At 29.4% G+C, this 22,333-nt stretch overlaps 1 protein-coding gene across 1 annotated transcript; it reads right to left on the bottom strand.

Annotated features, from left to right (window-relative positions):
• Nucleotides 1-1,006: 1,006 nt before the first annotated feature.
• On the bottom strand, nt 1,007-14,106 carry LOC129916762 (proton-coupled amino acid transporter 2). Its single transcript, XM_055996891.1, has 6 exons — nt 13,531-14,106; nt 8,040-8,285; nt 7,853-7,962; nt 1,967-2,107; nt 1,704-1,910; nt 1,007-1,637 (listed from the first exon to the last, which is right to left on the bottom strand). The coding sequence occupies exons 1-6, from the start codon at nt 13,860-13,862 to the stop codon at nt 1,162-1,164; spliced, it is 1,512 nt and encodes a 503-aa protein (XP_055852866.1). The 5' UTR covers nt 13,863-14,106; the 3' UTR covers nt 1,007-1,161.
• Nucleotides 14,107-22,333: the final 8,227 nt, after the last annotated feature.

Here is a 22,333-nt window from a genome sequence, read left to right as displayed (position 1 = left end):
AAATTTTAAATGCAGCTATTCTCAAATTAGTCTCATCTATCTATAGCAAAAACAATCAACTCTCTACAACTTCGCGTTTAGATTTTAGCCCAAATTTCATCTTTCCGTTTTACCCCTGTTTACCCTATTAAATGACGGAATTTTTAAAAATCCTTCATCTGAATTAAGCTTTAGGTTATTATCTTTCAAATAAGCTATAGAAGATTTTTGTATCTCTAATAGTTTATTTTTAATTTTGAATTGAAATTTTTGCAGCGAGAGTGGAACGGTAGAAAATGGAGTCACTTTTTTTGTGGTGGCTGCCATGGTTCATCGATTTATAAGACGTTATCACGTCAAAAATAGGTCCTCTGGAAAGTATTTGCGCTAGAGTTTTAACTTTCTTCTTCTTTTCTGAATTGAGAAAAAAAAACAAGCTATTTGAAATCAAAGGTGATATTCCTGCATATTAACAGCGGTATTTAACATAGCAAAAGTAAGAATAACACCTTTCCAAATCAAATATTTAACAAACTCTTTACATGAAAGAATCGTGTAGATAGAAATAATAAAAATCTTTAAATAATCAAAAAATTAAATTTAATAATTCAAATGAAGTTATTATCCATAAACATTTAATAAAACGTTTGCAATTGAAATTAAAAACCATCTTTATCCTAATCAAACTTAAGCACGCATTCGTGGAAAGCATTCATTTTTATTTTAATTACCTAGTCCAGATTAGACACCACTGATAGAGGTTTCCGTCACGCAACTTAATTGTATCACACCTAAAACTTTAATGATTTCTTCCCGTGAACTGTTTATCATTTTTAATAGGATGTGTGTTGGGTCTTCACACTCTTGGTGCTACGTTGAAGTCGAGTTATTATGTTATTGTTTTTTTACAACTTCCAATTATTTTTACACCTCTTTTTGTGGATGTAAACTTAAGTCAAGAAAAGGTTACCCAAAAAGGTCAATGCACTAACAAAAAAAAAAAGATAAAAATACAAAACACAAAAGCCTCGTTTTAGCAAAAGAATTCAAAAGACTGGTTCTTAAGTCATTTATTATAGCTTAATAGATAAAAAAAGGACGTCAGTCTTAATTAGATGTCAAGTATTTTTTTTAGTTTTAACAAAAAGAAAAAATAATAATAATAATAATTAATTTAATAAATTAAAGATTTGACAACGTTTTTGTTATGTTACCAAAGCAAGGCGAATTGTTTTGAAATAATTCTGAAATTCTTAAAAAGTTTAAGAAAGTCGAACATCCAAAAGCCAGCACTCCAAAAGCTACAACAGCTGATGGAAAGGACATTTCACATGGAGAATATTTACAAATTTGTCTGTAAGCGTTACAGATCGAGGTCCAAAGGGTATTCCTTTCATTGGAACTTCTAATATCTATGCATTCATAGTTCAAGTCAAGTGGAAGACTGCCATAGGCTGCCTGAGTTATGAATCGGTGTCTTGTTTTTTCCATTTCTTGAATTTTCCTATAAAGTAATGGTGGCATTATGAACATTAGAGGAGCGATAATAGTTCCTCCAATAATTCCAACAATTACATCAAATTTTGGAACGAATTCGCCAACAAGTACTTCTAGTCCGATCAATGTTGATCGAATTAAAATTCGTTTTGCTGAGAAAGCTAAAAGAAAAAAGTTACAAATTATGTATGTATTTTTAAGTTAAATGATTTTGTTTTTTTTGTTACTTTCGGGAACGCGAAAAAAATTCTCAACATGCAGAAATAATGCTGAACTTCCAACAACGCATGTCAAACACAACTGCAGTGATATTAATATAATGGCAATATAGAGAGGAACACTTCGAGGAATCATTTCTAAAATATTTGGTAATACCATTGAACCAAATTTGTAGGCACCAATTACAGCTCCAATGACTCCTAAGCCACATGAACCTGTAAGATAACCATATTTAATTATTTCAATGAAAATTAAGTTCATTAATTCTTACACAAAATTCCTATTAATGAAGCCCATTTAATTTGTGTTTTGTCCTTCATATCCATTTGTATTGTCAAGATCATTGAGTGTATATCAAATTGAAATGCTAGCACATTGAATCCGTTAAATAACATTGCAAAGCTAGGAACGTCTGAAATTGTATCAATTTAATTCTTATTTAATTAAAAAAAATGTTGTACAATTTAATTCAATTTCATAAGTGTTTTTCTTAAATATAGGGGAAGCGGGGGCAAGACCGTTTTTGTACTATGTTGTATAACTGGCAGGACTTGTAATATAAAATAAATGGCTTTTGATAAGATCGATTATGTCTGTAAGTATGAGCAAGGTTGGTTGAAATCCCGAAAAGTTATAGTAAATTTTGTGATTTTTCATCAGATCGTCATGTTTGGTGTGAAAAGAAATTTGTACTTTTTTAAATGAAATATTTAAAAGTCTTAACTTTTTCTTTTTTTTGTAATAAATGTTGTTATTGCAAAAAGATTCCATATTTTAAGATAAAAACGGTTTTATTGTCAACAGGAGTTGACAGGGTGGTCTTGCACCCATGTGGGGGCAAGACGGTTTTTTGTTAATGTTTTTTCAAAACTTATTATCTTTTGTTCAGTATTTTTTTATTTTTTTTTTAATGATGAGATTTCCTAAAAAAAAGATTAAAATTAATGAATAAAAACTTTATTTTAATTAAAAGATGTTTTATATTGGTTTTTAAGACGGTTAAACACTAAAGGGGCGGTCTTGCCCCCACTCCCCCTATGTAGTAAATAATGTGTTTCAAACCTAGATCTCAAAACGATGCTTAAATCTGTAGATTTTTTTTTAGAAGAAGAAGACCATGACTCAGTATAATATGGATACTGGCCAAATGTTCATCTGAAATTTTTGAACTTCTGTTGGCTCAAGAAAAATGAATCAAGTTTCAAAAAAAAGTATATTTTAAGTATGCTTAAAAATAATCGAAATTTTTGTCTAAGGAGGCTTTAGCCCTCAAGCACTTTCCTGTACGCTTTGATCCCAAGATCGTCTCTATAGCATCAATAGGAAAAGGCTTCGAGATTCATCTTTAGGTTACTTCAACGACCTTTGAACATCGGAGTAGCATTTATGGAAACAAGAAGCTTTTTGAAAAATATACAATTTTAAACAATGTTAACAAGAAAGACAAACTTAAGATCAAATTTTAGAAAGTTTTTTTATATTTTTTTTCTCGGATAGTTTCATTAACTTAGACACCATCTTCATCATCAATATCTTTGACAAAATTAAAAACAAATGAATTTAAATACCTTTTTGTTTCTATTTGTATAAATTACTTATAAAATCTCTTACTTTTTTCACACTAAATCTTCCTTTATTTTGAAGAAATTCTGAGTAAAAATCTCTTAAAATGACTTTTAGAGGTCTGACCACCTTGGGTTTTTCTTTATTTATTTTAATAAATTGTAACGATCATTTTAAGACCTGTTGCATATCGACACACTCAAAATTGTGCAAGTTACAGGAATTTTTCGACAGGAAGGTTGAGCTACATCTCGAAACTAAACTTGTTGAAATCTCTCCTTCCGATTGGTTTCCAATTTTTACTGAATGTTCTAAAATACAATGTAGCGTAGAATTTTTTGCTTGAAAAACAACGGTTAAAAAATGATTTCTTTTTTGGCTCACCATAATTTTTCTAATGGGCCTTAAAAATAAACAGATTATTTTTCTTGTTTAGATGCACCATGTTTAAAACAGATATTTTTGCTATTTTTTGAAAACTCATCAAGAGTTTACGAAAAAATTGATTTAAAAATTATTTAAATAATTAAAAACTTTGAAATATTGTTTTAAAAATACCATAATAGCTTTTGTTTTTTTTTTTGAAAACGGACTACTAATTTGTAAAAAAAAGTCAAAAAGTTTCGAAACATGAAAATTAAGTCCAGAATTTACTTCGTTCCTCATTCAAATAATAACGGAGAAGCAACTATGTTTTATGTTTGCCTTTTTCGACCTATAAAATGTGTCTCCGTCTTCAGATGCTATTTCTATCAAATAGTATAGGGAAATTCAACAGTCATCATTCAATTTTACACTAATCTATTAATTTACAGTCTTACAAACTAGTGATTCTATGCTAATTAAAAGATATTAAAAAAAAAGTTACGTATACACCACAGTGACCCACTTCATATACCTAATAATTGTTTATTGTTATTAATCTTGGCAATTCTGTTTTCGAATTAAAGGCTAAGATATACAATGGAAATATATATAACGTTCACAATAGTGTATGAAAGAAGGTCAAAGGTTCATATTTTCAAATCGTTGCATTTCCTTTTAAAACAGAACTTTATTCAATTTTTTAAACCTCTTGACCCTAGTGGGGACGTTTGAAAATTAAGTGCATTAACTCTGTATAGTTTTTTTTTTTTTGTAAACAATTATGATACCAATATATTGTCTAACACCAAGATAGGAAAACCAAAAAGTTAAAGTTAAGTTCAAGATGCTTTAGTTGTTTCTTTTCAACTGCAACACTCATATTTATTGCAAGCTGTGAATTCATTTCAACTTTCATAAATCAGATAGTAATGGAAATCTAAAAAAAAAATAATTCCCACAAAAATGATTCATGGGCGGGCGGCCACTGCAGAACAAAATTTTAAAACAATTTCAAATATAAGTTAGTAGCTACGAAAACCACTGCTCTTTCCATCCGCATCCTGGCACGATTGGCGTGGTAAAGTGAATATGCATCTCACAGGGCTAAAAGACGATACTGGTGTCAAATTAGAGGTAATAACACCTTCTTTCCAAGTTTTAAAATTTTCTGGGTCAAAGCATGGCTGTTTCGTAATGCAGCCTATTTTAAAGTTAGAAGCGATTATTTTCTGGGTTAAAAATATATATATTACACGAGTACCTTACTGTTTCTCTCATTAAGGGGTTGTGTATATTCACTTGTTATTTTGAAAAAATCTATTGTTTGCATATTTTTAATGTACATAAAATTTAATAATATTGTCCGAAAATTAATGAATTAACGAATTTGTAAAGACGTCAAATGGTTCGGAAAACCTTAACAGTGTTTTTCTCAATGGTTATTTCAATTTGGATAGGACAATTTCTCCGTCAATTTCTTCTGGACTGCGCCTGTGGCTCGAAATTGTCACAGTATTTTCTTAGTTTTCCCAGGCAATGATCGAAGGAATATGGTTTCTGATTGTAACTTCTATTTTTAAAGCCACTTTAGAGTGTAAATTTAATTGAAAAGAAAAAATATATATTCGACACAAGGTTTTGGAATGTGTATGTCGTGTATATTATCTACATAGAAAACTGTTCACATTTTTGGTGAAAACTACTAGATTTATGAAAAGGTATAGGATGAAATATTTGTTTTCATACTCGTTTTTTTTTTACTTGCTCTATAGGGCAAGTATTGGTTTCGTGTAGAAAAAAAAATTCGAGGTTTTAATCTAAACCGACATTACAATGGTGGAGAAGATCAAAAAAGTTGTTTTCGTCATGCCGTCCGTCGCACACTGGGGCAGCTCCATAGAGATCAGTGCGCAAAAGGTCACTTTTAAATGTTGTCGAAAGAAGAAAAAACTTTTTTTTCTGAAAGTATACAGTATTTATGATATGAAAAATCCATTTTTTTTTTATTTTTATGCCTTGCACTATGTTTGACACGCGATCAAAGTTGAAGCAAAGTTCGTTGTGAAATTTGCAATTGGGAAATAGTACATAAATAAGTTCCTTTTGTTTTTTTTTAATAACTTTGTTATTTATTGTGCCATTTAAAATATAAAATATGTCCATGGAAGGTAAAGATTTTATTTTAAAAATGAAAAAAGAAATTCTTGTAATTAATTAAGGGATATGAAGTGCGAGTGTTTTTTTTAGACGTTGTTTTACTTTTTGTACAATATCTTCCGTGGCAGCAAAAGTTTAGCAAACCTAATAAATTGCCGAAGACTAAGACATACTTCCTTAGTATGAATGTGAAAGCAGAAGTGCTAAGTATTTGATAAAAAATTAGTTGAGGCAGTTTATTTCATCGATTATTTTCATATTTAAAGTCACAGTCTTGATTAAAATAGTATTCAATTTGTTTTTTCAAATTTTTTTTCCCAAATTTTGACTTTGAAATCGATTATTTCAAAAACAATTGATTGAAATAACTTGATTTTAAAACTTAAATTAAGTGTATAGTTTCTGCTTTTGAAAAAGGTATCATTTATACCTGTAAGTGTTGCCGTTGTTTTTTAATATTTTTTTTTTAATTTTTCGTCATATTTTAGAAAATTGCTCCTCCCGCTTAAACGGGGGGAGATAGACCCCCCCTCCCATAGTAAAATGTATTGAACTCTTCTACAAAATACTGTTATCAATTCTTTTCCCCAAAGTTATCGTACTCGGGCCTTTTTTTCCTGTGTAAACACGCATGTTTATGTTTAAGCAACTTTGTCTTTTCTTAGTAAAAATTAAATTTGAGCTCATTTTTATTATTTTACATAACTATTAAACACAAAAAGTCACTTTAGACTCTTCAAAATAATTTATCGCACAAAACCACTACTTTTGCCCCACTGTGCGTCGGTCTGCGCGTGTGTGCGTCTGTGCGTCTGGGCGTCCATCTATACATCGAGCTAGGGCCTAAACGGATGGATGGATTTACTTGAAACTTGGTACAGATGATTTTTACGTAATTCCCTAGATTGCTTTTTTTTATTTTTTTAATATCTCTTTTTTAACGCATATCTCCCATACAACGTTTCCGAGGTATTTCAATTTTCTCAAAAACGACGGCTCTAACGATTTTGATTAAATTTGGTGTACGTAATAGTCTTATTGATTCTAAAAAAACTGCATTTTTAGTTTTTCTCAAAAAATTCGGAGAACGGAAATATGGCGTTGCCGTTTTTCAAAAATTGACATATTTTTTAAGTTAATATATTTCATCAAAGTCAATTTTATTCAAAATTTACAGACATAATTTTGAAGTGCGAAATGTAAAAAAAAGTTTATGAAAAAAAAAATTTTTTAATTTAATTTTTTTAACTTTCGATTTTTAAAATTTTTTTTTTTCTCCACACTAAACAAAATCTTAAATTTCCAAAAGATATTTAAGATAAAGATACTTTCAACTACAAGAGCAAGTACGTGCGACCCAGTTTTGCATTTTATTTTCAAAGTTTTTCTCGCATCCTATTTTTGTCACCAATATTGCTCAGTCTAGTTGCAAAATTGACCAACTTTTGCTATACTTACTAATCAATATTAATTCACGTATAGCACGATAAATTGCTAAAATCATCAAAGATGACAACATTTTCGAAAAAAGAAATGAAATTTTGCCATTTTTGGGCTATTATGGTAAAAAATAACAACACATTTGCCCCTCAGAACGAATGTCGATTTTGAATGGGCACGTTCAGGAAATATTAGGGACTAGATATTGAGGCAACGTCATTTTCTGAACGGAAATGATAAATATGTTGATGATAATAATTTTTGTAGCAATTCCACGTCAAATACTTTTTCTGAAATTGTTTTTTGAAATTGAAGTCACGCTCTATGAAAATTTCGTCTCCTCTACAAATCTAAAAAGAATTTTTTGTATTAGGTAATATAAGAATTTTAATATCTTTAAAAAAAAAAATTTTTCAATATAGTATAGTGCAGTCATATAAGGAAATGCAATTTTTGCGAGACGAAACTGTATTCATTGAATGCATTTGGGTACATCAAAAATGTTTGTGAATGCTTCAAAGTGTGAGTGTTAATATCTAAAATAAAGGTCCTTTTTTTATTATATTAATTGACTAAGCTTATAAGATTTAAATTAAAAAAAAAATTATTATTTTATTATATGAATGCTTACCAAATGTCATTCCTTGAAATGGTTTTCTTCCTCCTTCTGCTTTGATAAGACAGTACCATAAAAGTACTACAACACTTGCCACCACACAAACTGAGAACAGTACTAAACCTCTTTCAGGATAATGAGTTTCAAGAAAAAAATATTTGTTAATAAAAGATCTCATATAAATGCATATGTTTCAATTTACCTCATATTTTTAGGACTTTCCAACCACATAAGTGGGCAAACCAATACACCCAATATGATTAACCAAAAACAAAATGAAAAATTAAAATGTCCATCAGTAATACGAACTCCAATGAGTTGAAGATTTTGAGCAGCCACTACCAGATTTGGTATTCCGGTGGCAAAAATACTTAAATCCAACAAAATTGTCACCATTAAACTGACATGCTTGCCATATGCCAAATCACTGATTGCAGCATAAGGGTATCTGAAATCAAATAAAAATAAAATATAAAAATGAAGGTTGGACAAAAAATATACAAACATAAATAAAGGATTTATCATGTAAAACATTTCGAACGAAAAAATTCGGAAACATTTTAACTTCAATGAACTGCAACAGATGCTTGTTAACTTTTCACTCAGTTCAACAGTTACACCTTGCATTTGATTTATTTGCAAGTTAGGGAGCTGTTGGCAACTTAAAATAGTTTTGTTAAAATTTACTGTAAATTCCTTTGAGATATTATTTGTTTTTTTAGGTGCGTACGTCGGTATAAAACCTCTTTCCATGTATCAAGAGGCGCTGCCAAGCCCGTTCGCGTTGTACAATCGGCTTCTCATAAGCTTATTAGTCTATAATTATACCCTTTTAAATCAACAAATTCGTTCAAAAGTTTTTATTGCTGAATATGATTCCTTGGCAACTTGGCATAAAAGTATACTTCGAAAAAAAATGCTACTAAATCCATTGGTGCATTTAGCATTTCTGACAAAACGGCAACAGTTTACTTGGTTTAATTCGAAAACCAAGCCTTACTTTAAAATGGTTCAAAGACGCTCTTCATAGTAAATTAAATTTTCTATCAAGTTAAGGTGAATAAAAAATTTTAAAAATTTAGTTTTGCCTAAAATTTTAACCTAAAATAACGACAAAATTTTATTTTACTAAATCACGGGGCATTTAGTGTATTAACCTCCAAACTAAGTATGTACTAATAAAATAAAGTAGAAGTAAAATCCTTAAATGAACCTTTTCAAAATTTAGCACTTTTTCTTTATTTTTGACTTTTTTTAGTTAAAAGCAAGATTTTAAATTCAATTGAAAGGTGAAAATTGGCTAGTTTTGAGTTTTTAAAGTAAACTGACCTCGAGGGATGGATTGAATATAAATATGTTGATATTCGGCTTTCTTCAGTTAATTTAAAAATTAAAATTATTTAGCGGAATAACATAATCAAATATAACTTTTAAATTTTTAAAAAATATTTAAATACATATGTATATATAAATAAATAAAAGGTCCCAAATATTTTTAGATAAAAGCAATTGAAAATACAAAATTACTGCCACTGTATCCCTTTTCTTTTTGCAAGTTATTTGATGAATTTTATGATGAAATGTATTCATATACTACATACCTACTTGCAATGGAAATTTATAATTCTTTTCAATTTTATTTCTTGTGTCGACGAGTTGCAGATTGAAAAAAAAAATGGTCCTTTTACAACTAAAATAAAAAGGTTCAAATTTATAACAACGCAACAGAATATTTCTCTATCAATCACATGCGAGTTTAAATTGACAAGTTTTATAAGGAAGGTTTTCATTTTATTTGTATGTTATTTGACATTGAATATTTTGTTTGTTTATCTTACTGTCTAATAATTCTGTTTGACCGCACTTTAAAGCAAAATTTTTTTCCGTTCACTTTCCATAGCAATGATTTTTTATTTTTTATTTTCCTTTAAACACCGATTTTAACGATTTTTTCTTAAGTAAAAGCCTTTAAATCTTTAAATTAGTTTTTATTTTAGGTAAATATCTTAACATCACATCACATAACATTTAACGCAAAACCGAAAAACGACTGCTGCACTGCTTGCTACCAATTGACTTCAATTGAAGTAGATCTACTTCTTTTTTTCAAAAAAAATTTACTTCCTACTTTTCACCATTGCAAAAGTTCCGAAATCTACTTCATTTTAAAATCTCTGTTCCAATCTACTTCAAATTATCAAAATATAAGCCAAATCTACTTACTTTTCCAGAAAATTAAATATTTGACTAAAAATTGTTATAAAATAATGTTAGAAATATATGTATATAGGTACCTATACCGTTAATATGGAGTTTGAAAGAATTCAAATTTTTTGTTTTAGTTGTTTTTACTAATTAAATTATTTAACTGAAATAAATTTGGTAGATTTTTTTTTTTTTGTTAAATATAGATTCAAACAAAAAGGATGTTTTACTTCGACTTTTTTTCTGCAAGTGGTAACGTTGCTGCTAAGGATGTTAAAACTTTTATTTATTTGTATATAAACTGTTTAGAAAATATTGAATCAGGCATGATTTCAAATAGCTTTAACGATTCTCAAACTGTGAGACATTATCGTCTTTTTAATCCTTTCGGACCCAGCGTTACTCTCATGTAACATATTTTTAAAAATTCGTATTCCATAAAATATTTTTTAGGTTTCGATGGCTTAATTGAAAGATAATAATGCCTAGTTACTGGATTATTACAAAAAGTTAGTCAAATATCATACCTTTAATTTTTGTTTATCGAAAAATGGACTGAAATTCACATTTTTTTTTTTGCAAAAAATTTATTTTTTATACAGGGTGTCCCAAAAGTAATGGATCAAATTTGGTAACTTGTTCATCCCAAATCCTTACGGTTTTCGATTTAATGCAATTCTTGTGAAATTTCGAAAAATCCCTACTTGGCAACAGTATTTTGCTTCCTGAGCCCATTATTGATTTTTTTTTTTAATTCTTTTACGAAAACATTGCCAAATAATTAGGAACAATTAATTAATCAAAATATTTTTTATTCCATACGCCACACAGTGTGTCGTCCCTTTATGATAAATCACTTTTTTTTTTGCTAAAAATTAATATTTTTGCTATTAAAATATAATTTAGAAGTTTCAACTCTTATGAAAACATATTTATCTTAGAAAATAACCCAGGTTATGTATTCAAAATAAGAAGCTCCGAAACTTGAGTACCTCGAAAATCGAAAATATTTTGAGGAATTTATGGGAATCTTTGAGAGTGTATATTTCACGTTTGGTAATTGTTTGAAAAATGTTGTTAATGTTATTTTGTTTATTTGAGCGTTGTTGTAAAACGTATAACAAAAAAAATTAAATTTATAAAATTATATATGAGTTATTAAAATTTCTTTGATAAATGGCCAAAAAAAAAAATTTAATTTTGAAACTTAATTTAAAAAAAAAAACATATAAATCATATCCATAATTTTTTTTAAATTATTTTGCCTTAGGCCTATACTTAATATTGGCAAAGTTTGGTCTGCTTCTGTTTGCGATTACCAGAGATATTCACATTTATGTGCTACGAGTCAAGTACTCAAAATAATTCATTTTTTGAGAAACATCTTCAAGGGGATCACAAAAATGAAAAAATCGATGTTTTTAATAATTTTTAGCCATACACAAGTAACAAAAAGCTGTTCATGTAATTAAAAATATTTTAAATATTGTTTTCAACAAAAAAAAATTATATTTTTCTGCATACTAAATTTTTAATATAATTACTTGACCCGGCCACGCTCTACTGTGTATTATAGCGTATTTACCAACCTCGCCGATATAAGAATTTACGAAAATGCAAATAAAACGTTATTTCAAAATTTGAAAGCGATTGACAAAAAACTATTCGAGATTTGCTATGAAACGCAAATAAACATACGATTTTTTTGTATAGAGAAGATAAACAAAACAAGTTGACTTCAACTTAAGATTTCTCAAAGTAGAAAAAAGATATTGAAAAGATTTAAACGGACTTTAAAAGAAAACATTTAGTTCTTTTAGAAACTGTCACAAATTTATTTAAAATAAATCACCACGTTCAAGAACATAACCTCAAAAACTGTTAAAAACGACATTTAAAATTTCTAACGAGAATATTTCAAAAACGTGATATGATAGAATTTTTCTGACTTCGGATTGTTCAGCACACCAAAAACCTTACGAAAAGTATATTTTTGTTTATATATATAAAAAAAAAATTAATTTTGCTCACAAGTGGCTTCTTCAATGTTAATTTCATAAATTATACTAAAAAAAAAAAGTAATAGGTTGTTTAATTTGTTAATTTGTAATTTTTTTTTCTATTCCTGCCATAAAAACACAAAAAAAGATATTAAAACTCCAAAAACTTAGCTGCAAGTATTTATGATAAACTTTTGTATGGGCTCGACACACTGTGCGCCATTTCGCTGCAAATTAACTAACAGTTTCAAGTTTTATAAAAAATCAATTTCTAACTTTTATGTGAGGTCAACACCGCAAAAAAAATTTTACGGTGTGAGAATAGTTTATTATTTTAAAAAGTTGCCCTGTTATTGTAGTTTTCAAAAATGTATAAAAGTTTCCAAAGTAGCAGTTAGATCGCAAAATATTACAATTTGAATTCAACAAAACAGGGTTTTTCAGAACAAAATCAGCATATTTGTTTTTTAAATGTTTTAAAACTCATATTTGGCATTTGACAAATCAAAAGTAAGTCAAATTAACGTTTTAAATATCATGTACGAAGGTACCCCACGGGTGGGGAGGATTCGTACAAAAATCTAATCCCAGTAAAATGGCTCTAACTATTTAAGCCTTTGACTTAGAAGTGTCAAATTTTTTTGTAAAGTGTAATAATATACATATTACAAATAAAGTCCATTTTCTCGAAGCTGGAGTGAGTAAATAAATAACTAAAAAAAAATAAGTAAAAACTGTACGAAGGGTGACCACTTCCCCCTACATTATTGTTCTATAAAAAATTATTTTCCCAGTTGTCCGACTTTTTTTGGTGGTCGAGGCAGTGCATGTTACTTACAGGCAACAAGAGAGTAACACATTATTTTTGCTATTTATTATTTTAGAAAATAGCTTTTTGCTATTCATATTTCTTAGTTGTGATGTTTTTTTTACGATGATACTGAAAAAATAGCTTGGGTTCGAAAGAGTTAATTATCATTTAAAAAAAAATGTGCCACAGTTAATGAATCTAATTTTTAATATTGGGTTAAAAAGTGTCCGAGTTGTAATCTCTGATACTACTCTAAAGCACCATTAGGTTAAGGAAGCCACTCAAATTTGTTTCATCTTTTATTTATAATATGTAGATAAGTGATTTAATTCAATATAAGTGATTTAAAAAAAAAAAAAACAAAATGCACTGACATCACCTCCTCTGCCTCCTCTCCGCTCATTATCACGGTAATAGGCTAGAGTTATTTTTCAAAGAGGTTATGACAATAACTAAACGTCATAAAAATAACTGACACAGAAAAAAAAAAACTAAAGTAATTCCAAGATCCAATGGAAAAATGACTTTCTCATAAATAAAATAAAATTAAAAAAAATTCTAATCCACAAGTCGGGATCCAATGCATTTTTCTTTTAATAAATTATTATAAAAAATTAAGAATATAATTTAATTAAATTATATTTTTTTTTTTTTTTTTCAATTGTTTCCCTCCTTACCGGCTCTTTTGTGCTATAGTCGAATCTAGCATTTCAGCCATAATCCAACATTTGCCCAGCAAATTCGACGTATAGATTTGTAATCCAACAATAACAAGCACCAAAGGTATGGCAAAAAGCCCCAATGGTATGAGAAGACCGGGTAATGTCACAAGAGGGAATACACCAAACAAATCGATGACATATGACACAGCAATAAACAAACTTAGACCCGATTCTTCTTTGTAAATGGCTCTAAATCGGGGCAATGCACTAAATCGCTTCTGTGCAAGAAACGGGAGTTGGTCATTGTGCCGCGCAACTGATGGTCTTGTTATTCGTTTTTTAAACATTATTTTTTTTTTTTGTAAATATATTAAATATATTTATATTTAAGTTTAAAAAATTTAAATCACAACAAAAAACAGAAACAATGAAGGAGCGACATTTTTTTGTTACCACAGCACACGATAGAACAATAACTGAACTGAATCGACGCCGACGGAAGTAAGTCGAACTCTAGTTAGCTTTAGCTAGTTTGTCACAAGCAACCATCTCCGCTGCCGCTGCCTCCGGCCCGCGCCACAATTATTCTTGACAAGATAGACACCTATGTTAGGTGCTGTTTGATGCACATCAATTCACATTTTACAAAGGGCAGCTCAAAGGGAGCATTCTAATAACAAAAAAATGTGCTGCACTCTTATGCTTTTCTCGAGTTCCTACTTTCAACTTACTTGAAGTTGATTATAATTCTTATTGTCTAAGTTCCCGGTCTAAATTTTGATAACTTTTTCGTTTACTTTTTCATGTACATATGAACGAAATGTTTTTAGACAATCAAAGATACTGCAGTAAATCATAGTGCTTAACTTAATTTTGTCAAAATATTCTTGTTTGGATGAATATTATGAGACTTTTTTATCTCCATTTTGTTAAGATAAGATTTAGTGTGATACTGAAAAACAAACAAACATTAAATCACAATAAGAAATAAAAATTAAAAGCATAAACATGCGTTTACTATACTATACTGATCTCCTCTATTTTCGAGAAATTAAGTCATAAAGTTAGTGATATTTGCTTAGTCAGTCGTTTACACAATGCATGATTCTGTTTTGATCAGGAATAAAAAAAAGTGTTGTTAAGTTCAAAAATGTATCACCCGAAAGAACATTATCCAAAATTCTTCAAACTCCTGGCACAGATTTTTTTATTGAGTAGAAACATGAAGGTTTTATACAAATATTAAGACTAAAGGGTTGTTTTTTTAGCGGAAGTTCAAGTTTTAAAACTGAAATTTTAGCTTGATGCTCGAAACAGACTCATGGTTCAATGTTGAAAAAATTAACATGAAACTTCTTCAAAATAAAATTGAAACAATGTAAGAAATTTTTTATTTTTGTTGGACTTCAGCTTTTGTTGCGTTTTATCACTGTAATTTTCAACAGTGAGATAGCACGTTGGTTAAGCATTCGCCTAGTAACCCAAGAGTTGTAGGTTCGATCCCCAGCGGCTGCCCATTTTTTCTTTTTTTTTTAATAAATTGATGATTTTTTTAAATATGAAACAACTTTGATTTAAAGATGTTTTATAACGGTAAACCACTTTAAACTAACGATGTTCTACTTTGATTTTAAAATTTTCGTCTTCAACGCAAAATCATTCCGAAAAATAGTTGAATCAACATGGTTTTCGTTGATTTTAAGTTGTTTTTTCCCTCTGTGTACAGTCCAGTCATTATATTTGGAAATGCAAAATGAACCGAGAAAGCTCCAACATTAAAAAATTTTTTTTTTAACCAAGAAAATACGATTGGAGAAGTTCTCCAGATTTTGGACAAAATCAAGAGAGATTTGGAAGCCGGGAAAGGGGCAGTCGCAAAAGATGTTGTTGAGAAGTACAAATTAGTTTTTTTGGCAAACAAGGGACTCGAGAGAGTTGAACAAATAAATTGAGAAATTAATGTTGACACAAATCTGGAGCTCCCGCCGAATGTTGCATTGGGTGATGTCGAGTGCTTTTATTTGGCTCCACTCGTCTCTACAGATGTAGAGACATCTTTTAGCTCCTTTAAAGCACTCTTAAGAGAAAAACTCATGGTTGTTAGAAATTACTACAATTAATTTTTATATTTCATTCTTTCTCTCAATAAATGACTTTTTATGCCTTTTTCGGAGTTTTATTTTGCCTTTTTCTAAGTTTTTAGGTCCACAAAATCCTTTCGCTGGCCATAAATTAAGTGGCAAAAGAATACACATAGCTCAGAAATTGACACCATCAATTTGACGTTGACTTTCGAAACCAATTAGATTTAGTCCCCACCATTGGTAAGAGTCCTTATAAAAACTAACCCTTAACCGAAATCATTCTATTGATTTTCCAGGTTAGACTGTTGATTTACAAAGTTCGAAGTTTAACTTTGCCTGGTTCGCAACAGTATTGGTTAAGTTTCCAATACCCATTTTAAGTATTTCCATTTTAACGGATATCTCCCATGTACCTTTTTCGACGTCATGTTACTTTCTCGAAAGCAGCTCTAACGATTTTATTAAATAATAATAAATAATGTAGCAACTTAGTGATTTTCGAATGGTAATCTAATATATAAGTGTGGATCAGATTCTATTATGTATCGATTTCTTTTTCTCGCTTTCCTCGAAATCTCTAAAAATGGATTAAATGGGCTTTTTTGAACTACAAGAGTAAGGACTTGCGACTCAATTTGCAATTTATTTCGCTTGCAATATTGGCACTTGAGAAGGTTGCTACAAACATGTAAAATATCGACGCAGTAACTGCATATGTACGTGGTCAAAATCATCCTTTAAAAGATAAATTACACAAAAATGTTACATTTATCCAATATTTTCAAAAACATTTTAAGTTCACCCAGCAATAAAAATTAATCAATTTTGATATTCATGTGATCTTTACTCTAAAGCGTTTTACCTAGGTACGATAGTGGGTTCATCAGTTAGATGCTGTCGTACCCTTACTAAAGCGCAAAATTCTGGTAGAGACTAAAAGTCTTTATTTTCGTTTTGTCGTAGGTACTTTAAAACTGATTATATTCAATCACTCCACTTAAATTTAAAGCTAAGCAATTTACATGTTAAATGCAAAAACAACAATTCAACTAAGCTCGAGGGGCTAAGGTGTTGTTGCATTTAACCTGCAAATTGGTTTGTCCCGACTGGGTTTTTTTTTTGTGCCGTTTAGCCCGGTGCGTGGCCCGTTCTTTTTATAAAATACAGTTAACTTTGGTTGTTATGTCAAAAAAAAAATCGGTGCTGTTGTTTTTGTTAGTTTTTGTTAGAAAATTTCAACTTCTATTTGAGGCTCTCAGCGCCAAAACGGCCTAAACCCAAACATTTCGTTTTCATTTCGGGTTTAAGGAAAATCATATTTTCAGGGTTTCTTTTTTAATGGCTTTTAATAGTTATAAAAAAATATTATTTAATTCTTAGTTTGTAATTTTTTTTAGTTAGGAGTATTGGCTATATATGTACTATTGGGCTAAGGTCTTTTTTTTTTTAACAGAAGGAAATCTTCAAAAGACACTTGGCAGTATTCGACACCAAGTAGTGTGGGACTCTTAACCACTAAAACCACCTCTTTATCAGGACCAATCTCGAGAGATCGACATCAGATTTTTCTTTCTTAACTTTGTAAAATCACTTTGGGGGAAGTTTAAATTTTTAATACTTTCCCATGTTTTTTAGACCATAAGCTCATGAGGCTTGGTTCTTCTTAATCTCCGAACATGGTTTCTTGTAGGTATTCAAGACGGACACCATTTTAGAATTGGTATTACTTCGCAGTCTCTGATTATGCGATACAGCGTATTTTTTAACAACTTCTGTAACCGTTTCTATTTGTAATTCACGATGTAGATCGCTATTTCTTATGGACCAAGGTGCATTAACTATTCCACGAAGGACTTTGTTTTGGAATTTTTGGATGATTTCGGTATTTGTTTTCTTTGTACAGCCCCATAATTGGATACCATAGGTCCAAACAGGCTTTAGTACTTGATTATACAGCATTATTTTGTTTTGGGTTGATAAATCAGAGTTGTTATCAAGTAACCAGTACATTTTTCTATACTTCAAGTTTAGTTCTGCTCTTTTCTTTTTGATGTGCTCTTTCCACTTTAGCTTTGCATCCAAAGTCATTCCAAGGTATTTAGCCGTATTGGCGTAAGGTACAGCTTGATTATTAATGAATATTGGAATATTGTTTATCTTTTTATTTGTAAAGTTTATATGTGAAGATTTTGTTTCATTGAGTTTGATACGCCATTTTTCGGTCCAATCTCTGACTGTGTCGACGGAATTTTGTAGTTTTACTGCTGCCTTAGAGACACATTTGTTGGGTACCAAAATTGCGGTATCATCTGCAAAAGTAGCCATTATGGTGTGATTACCAACTGGGATATCCCTTGTGTATAGTAAATACAGGGTAGGACCTAGGACACTTCCTTGTGGTACACCGGCTTCTATTTTCTTCAATTCCGAATATTCTTGATCGTACCTTACTCTAAACAATCGGTCTGAGATGTACGATTTTAATATTTCATAGTACTGTCTGGGGCTAAGGTCTGTGATGCGTTCTTTTATTCGACGATGTTAACTATTGTTAACAATAGTTAACTTTCATCGTTCCTAAATGAGAAAAAAGTTACAAAGTGTAACATCGTGACGTCACAACATCGTTCCTAAATCCAGTGTTGAAGTGTCAAATAGTTACATTTTGTTACTTTTTCCAACTCAGCTTCTGGACTTGAGTTTCAATGTTAATCTGTCAAACACAACTAAATGGGGAAGAGAGGGGATGATGTGAGAAGAGAATTTCTTGTTTGTTTCCATATTTGAAATTATTGAATGCATATTTTTGTTTCAATTTGCTTAGGATTCAATTAAAAAGAATTATTTCAGTACCAAATTAATTTTTTCTTGTTTATTCATTCATAAAATTAATCTCAAAAATTTTTCTTTTGACAGATCAACAAAATGTAACATTTAGTCGTTCCTAAATCAAAGTTAACATTTTGTAACAAAATGTAACAAAAACAAATACAACGATTTTTTTGACATAACAACAATAGTTAACATTATTCAATAAAAGAACGGACCACTGATATTTTTTTTGTTGTACCTAGTTTAGGCAATTTTGTCTGTGAACCCAAAATGGCTTCCACTAGAGTGACAAGAATTTTTGGCTCTAGTTTTAACTGTAATTAATATAATTTTAATGGGGATGAATTTTTATATTATAAATTTTTTTTATTGCGGTTCAATCTGTGTACTCAGTTTATTTTTTTTTTTAATGTGGGTTAGGCCGTTTTGGAGCTTAACGCCTCATTTAGGAACGACTAATGTTGTGTATATTTTGTTGATCTGTCAAAACAAACTTGTTTGAGATTTTATGAAAGAATAAACAAGAAAGAATTAATTTGGTACTGAAATTATTCTTTCAAATTGAGTTCTAAGCAAATTGAAACAAAAATATGCATTAAATAATTTCAAATATGAAAACAAAGAAAAAAATTCTTTTCTCACATCTTCCCCTCTTTTTCTCATTTAGTTGTGTTTGATAGGGAAAAAAACCGTAGAAAGATTTCAATTACATAATATTGACTTCAGTTTTCTGGATACTTTCCCATTATTCTTTTGGAAGATCCATCCAAAGTACATCTTATTCTCGGCATTCGATCACATGACAATATGGTTTCCAACGTAAAACTTTTGGTTCTTATTGTTCTTTCTATCCGATAAAAAGGTAGCACTCCATGTCCAGAAAAACATGCAATTCTATCGTTGCCAGAGATCCAGCCATTTATCGCCAAAAAGGCTCCTTGAACACTTCACTCGTTCTCTAAAATAGTGATTTCCGATTTATCAATATTTGGCTCGTGCACGTTTTACATCCTCTACTACTGCCATAATTATACATGGTTTCCCACAGACACCGCCCCAAATTAAAACCATGGATTCCTGAGGTCATTTGAAGTCGAAAAACTTAAGAGGTAATTTTCTCGTTTTCGTCCCGTTTTCGAGTTACCACGGTTTTTTATGATTTTTGCTCTCTTGTCCTTTAACTGGCCTTATCTTTGCCAAACTAAGTTTGATTTGAAAGATTTTTTTTACAACCAATCAAGAATTTATTACAGTTTAAGTTTGTCTCAAAACTTTTTTTTTCTGCGGACAACCGTTTTTCCACAATTTTGCATCAAACACAATTTTCTTCGTTTTTTAAGTTGTTTTTTACACTTTCATATCGTTTAAGTCAAAAAAACACGTTAATGAGTATTAATTTTTTGTTCTTTTTATTAAAGTCCAGTTTATTTTCATAAAAAAAATAAGTTTTATTTCATAAAAAAGGCTACTGAAAGCAATTAAAAAAAATAAACAAACTGAGTGAATTAAAAAAAAAATAATTTTTAAATAAAAAATTGATTTAAATGAATTAAAAACTTTTTCTGAGCTATTGTGGTTAAGAAAAGAACAAATAGATAAAGCTCAGAAAAAATTTTAATTCATTTAAATCAATTTTTTATGAAATATCTCAAAAGTCTAGAAAAATCTCATGTCCGCAAGTCACGATTTTGAAGGTCAAAGCGCAAAATGGAGATTTTCAAAATTAGCAAAAATAGACGTTGATATTATATACACATATGATACATAATTGCAAGGTATTTTTTAATGATGATTCCAAAAAATCTAAAATCAAGGCAATCTGACATTGTTTTGATTAAAAAAAAATACCCCTAAGTCTTATAAAAGAGGGTTTAAATATACCAATATTACTATATCAGTTAAATAAAATTTAATTTCCTATTCTAATGCACTTCCTCATAATTCCAATAACATATCATTTAATATGCATACTTTTTATTAATTGAAACTAAAATGTGCTTCTAAAGAAAATGTTATTATGAAAAGTTTCTCTTAAACTTGCAACTTCTATGAGTTAGCTGTGCACAAGTACATTATGTGGTTGGTACAATGTTCCAGGGTGGAATATGATACACATCTATGCAGTGAAGCCCTTAACTAGCTAGATACAATTTTTCTGAACCTGAAGGCAATGTTCTATTTGTTTTCCGTTTTTACTTGGTCTTCTTCTTCAAAGACTCTCTATCACACTGTGCGCAGTTTCCCTATATTGTATATCTGTTACATGACCTATCGAGATGAGTTCAATAAAATATACCAACATATTTTTATAACAACAGCAATTGCAAAAAAAAAACTAATGGTTTATCCATATTTAGGTTGTCATTATTTGTAGTAAAAAAAAGAAAGTGGTAGGTAATGTAAATCTGCTTACCATAAAGTTTCATGGTTTTTGTTTTTCTTTTTTTATTAAATAAATTTTTAATAAAGGCAAAAGCACAAAGGTATCTCTCTTAAAATTGAGAACCTTGCATCAAAGGGAATGTAGCTCCATTTTTTACTTATAGGCAGATCCGAACTTTAGAAAACTGTAGTAATTACTAGATAATATTTTTTATTTAACCTACACTTGATTAAAAAAAATGTGAAAATATGCAACTTTTTTAACAAAAATTTTAAGGTAAATAAAAAATATTATTACATATTTACATACAGCCTATAAGTAAAAAATGGAGCTGTACCTAACCATTTTAATGCTAGGTCCTCAATTTTATTCTTCAGAAAACTTTTCGAAATCATTGTTTTATTGAATATTTTCCTCACTTTCATAGTTTTTCATTTGAATGTGTACATTACAAATACAGGGAAAATAGACTTTTTTGAAATATAGAAAGGCTGATTTTTTAAGAACTTAAAGAACGGTGTTAGAAAAGGTTAAACCCTGGTTTTCGGGGCGCGCGCCACCCCTGGAAAAATCCCAAAATCCACACAATTTTAGCCCGAAGTTGTAGAAAGTATAATTTTTCCTTTTTGTACTACCTAGGTACATAATTTATTTTTTCTCTGCGAAAATTATTTTTTGAGGTTAGCTATATCATTTTATTTATTATTTATTATTTCTTTTGGTTTTTGGTATTTTTTCTCAGTCCATCTTAAAGTTATCTACATTAGGGAGTTTGTTATTTAATTTTTTTTTTCGAGAATCAAGTTCCGAAGTGGAAAAACTGTTTCTAAATAATAAAAAAAAAATTATCTAATTTTTTCAGATTTCTATTTTGACGATGGCGCCCAAAGATGGTTAAAGTTTTTTCTCATTTGAAATAGGTATGTGTTGACTGATGAGGCCATTTTTTTAGATATAGACTTAAATCAAAGTTTGATGAGGTTCTCGTCTGCATTAACAACTCTTTCCGACTTCATTTTATGACTTGATCCATGAAACAACATTTCCTTGCAATGAGACAAATTTTCATACTTTGATAACTTTTTGTTTATATTTATTAATTTTCATTTTATTTTTTACATTGTCATCATTCACATTTCTTTTTTTTTCAAAATCGAACAAAGACATTCTTATTATTTTTCTTTTATTTTATATACACATTTACAAACACCATATAGTTTATTCTTAAAAATAATACCCAACTAAAATTTAAAATAAAAAATGAAGGGCACATGTATTTAAAGCAAATTTCTAATACAATTTAAGTGTTTATTCATTTAATGATGATAAATATGTATGTTTAGTTGTAGGTATGTGATAAATATTTATAATTATAATTTTTAAAAAATTATCACAATTGTGGTATTATATTATGTATTTAAGAAGCAGCTAGTAAAAAATATTATTAAATTATATAAGTGAATTATTATCATTGTAACATAAAACAATAATTTTTGTTCTTAGTAAGTGCCCTAGTCTA

Source organism: Episyrphus balteatus, chromosome 3 (assembly GCF_945859705.1).
Source record: "Episyrphus balteatus chromosome 3, idEpiBalt1.1, whole genome shotgun sequence".
In the NCBI taxonomy this organism is placed as follows: Eukaryota; Metazoa; Arthropoda; class Insecta; order Diptera; family Syrphidae; genus Episyrphus; species Episyrphus balteatus.
This window is presented reverse-complemented; position numbering and strand designations above follow the sequence as displayed.

Excerpts from the sequence above, each read along its gene's own strand:
- LOC129916762 (XM_055996891.1), bottom strand. The coding sequence starts at position 13,862 with ATGTTTAAAAAACGAATAACAAGACCATCAGTTGCGCGGCACAATGAC. Across the intron at positions 8,286-13,530 it reads ACTATAGCACAAAAGAGCCG|ATACCCTTATGCTGCAATCA; the intron begins GTAAGGAGGGAA and ends ATTTGATTTCAG. Across the intron at positions 1,638-1,703 it reads TTTTTTTCGCGTTCCCGAAA|CTTTCTCAGCAAAACGAATT; the intron begins GTAACAAAAAAA and ends TTTTTCTTTTAG.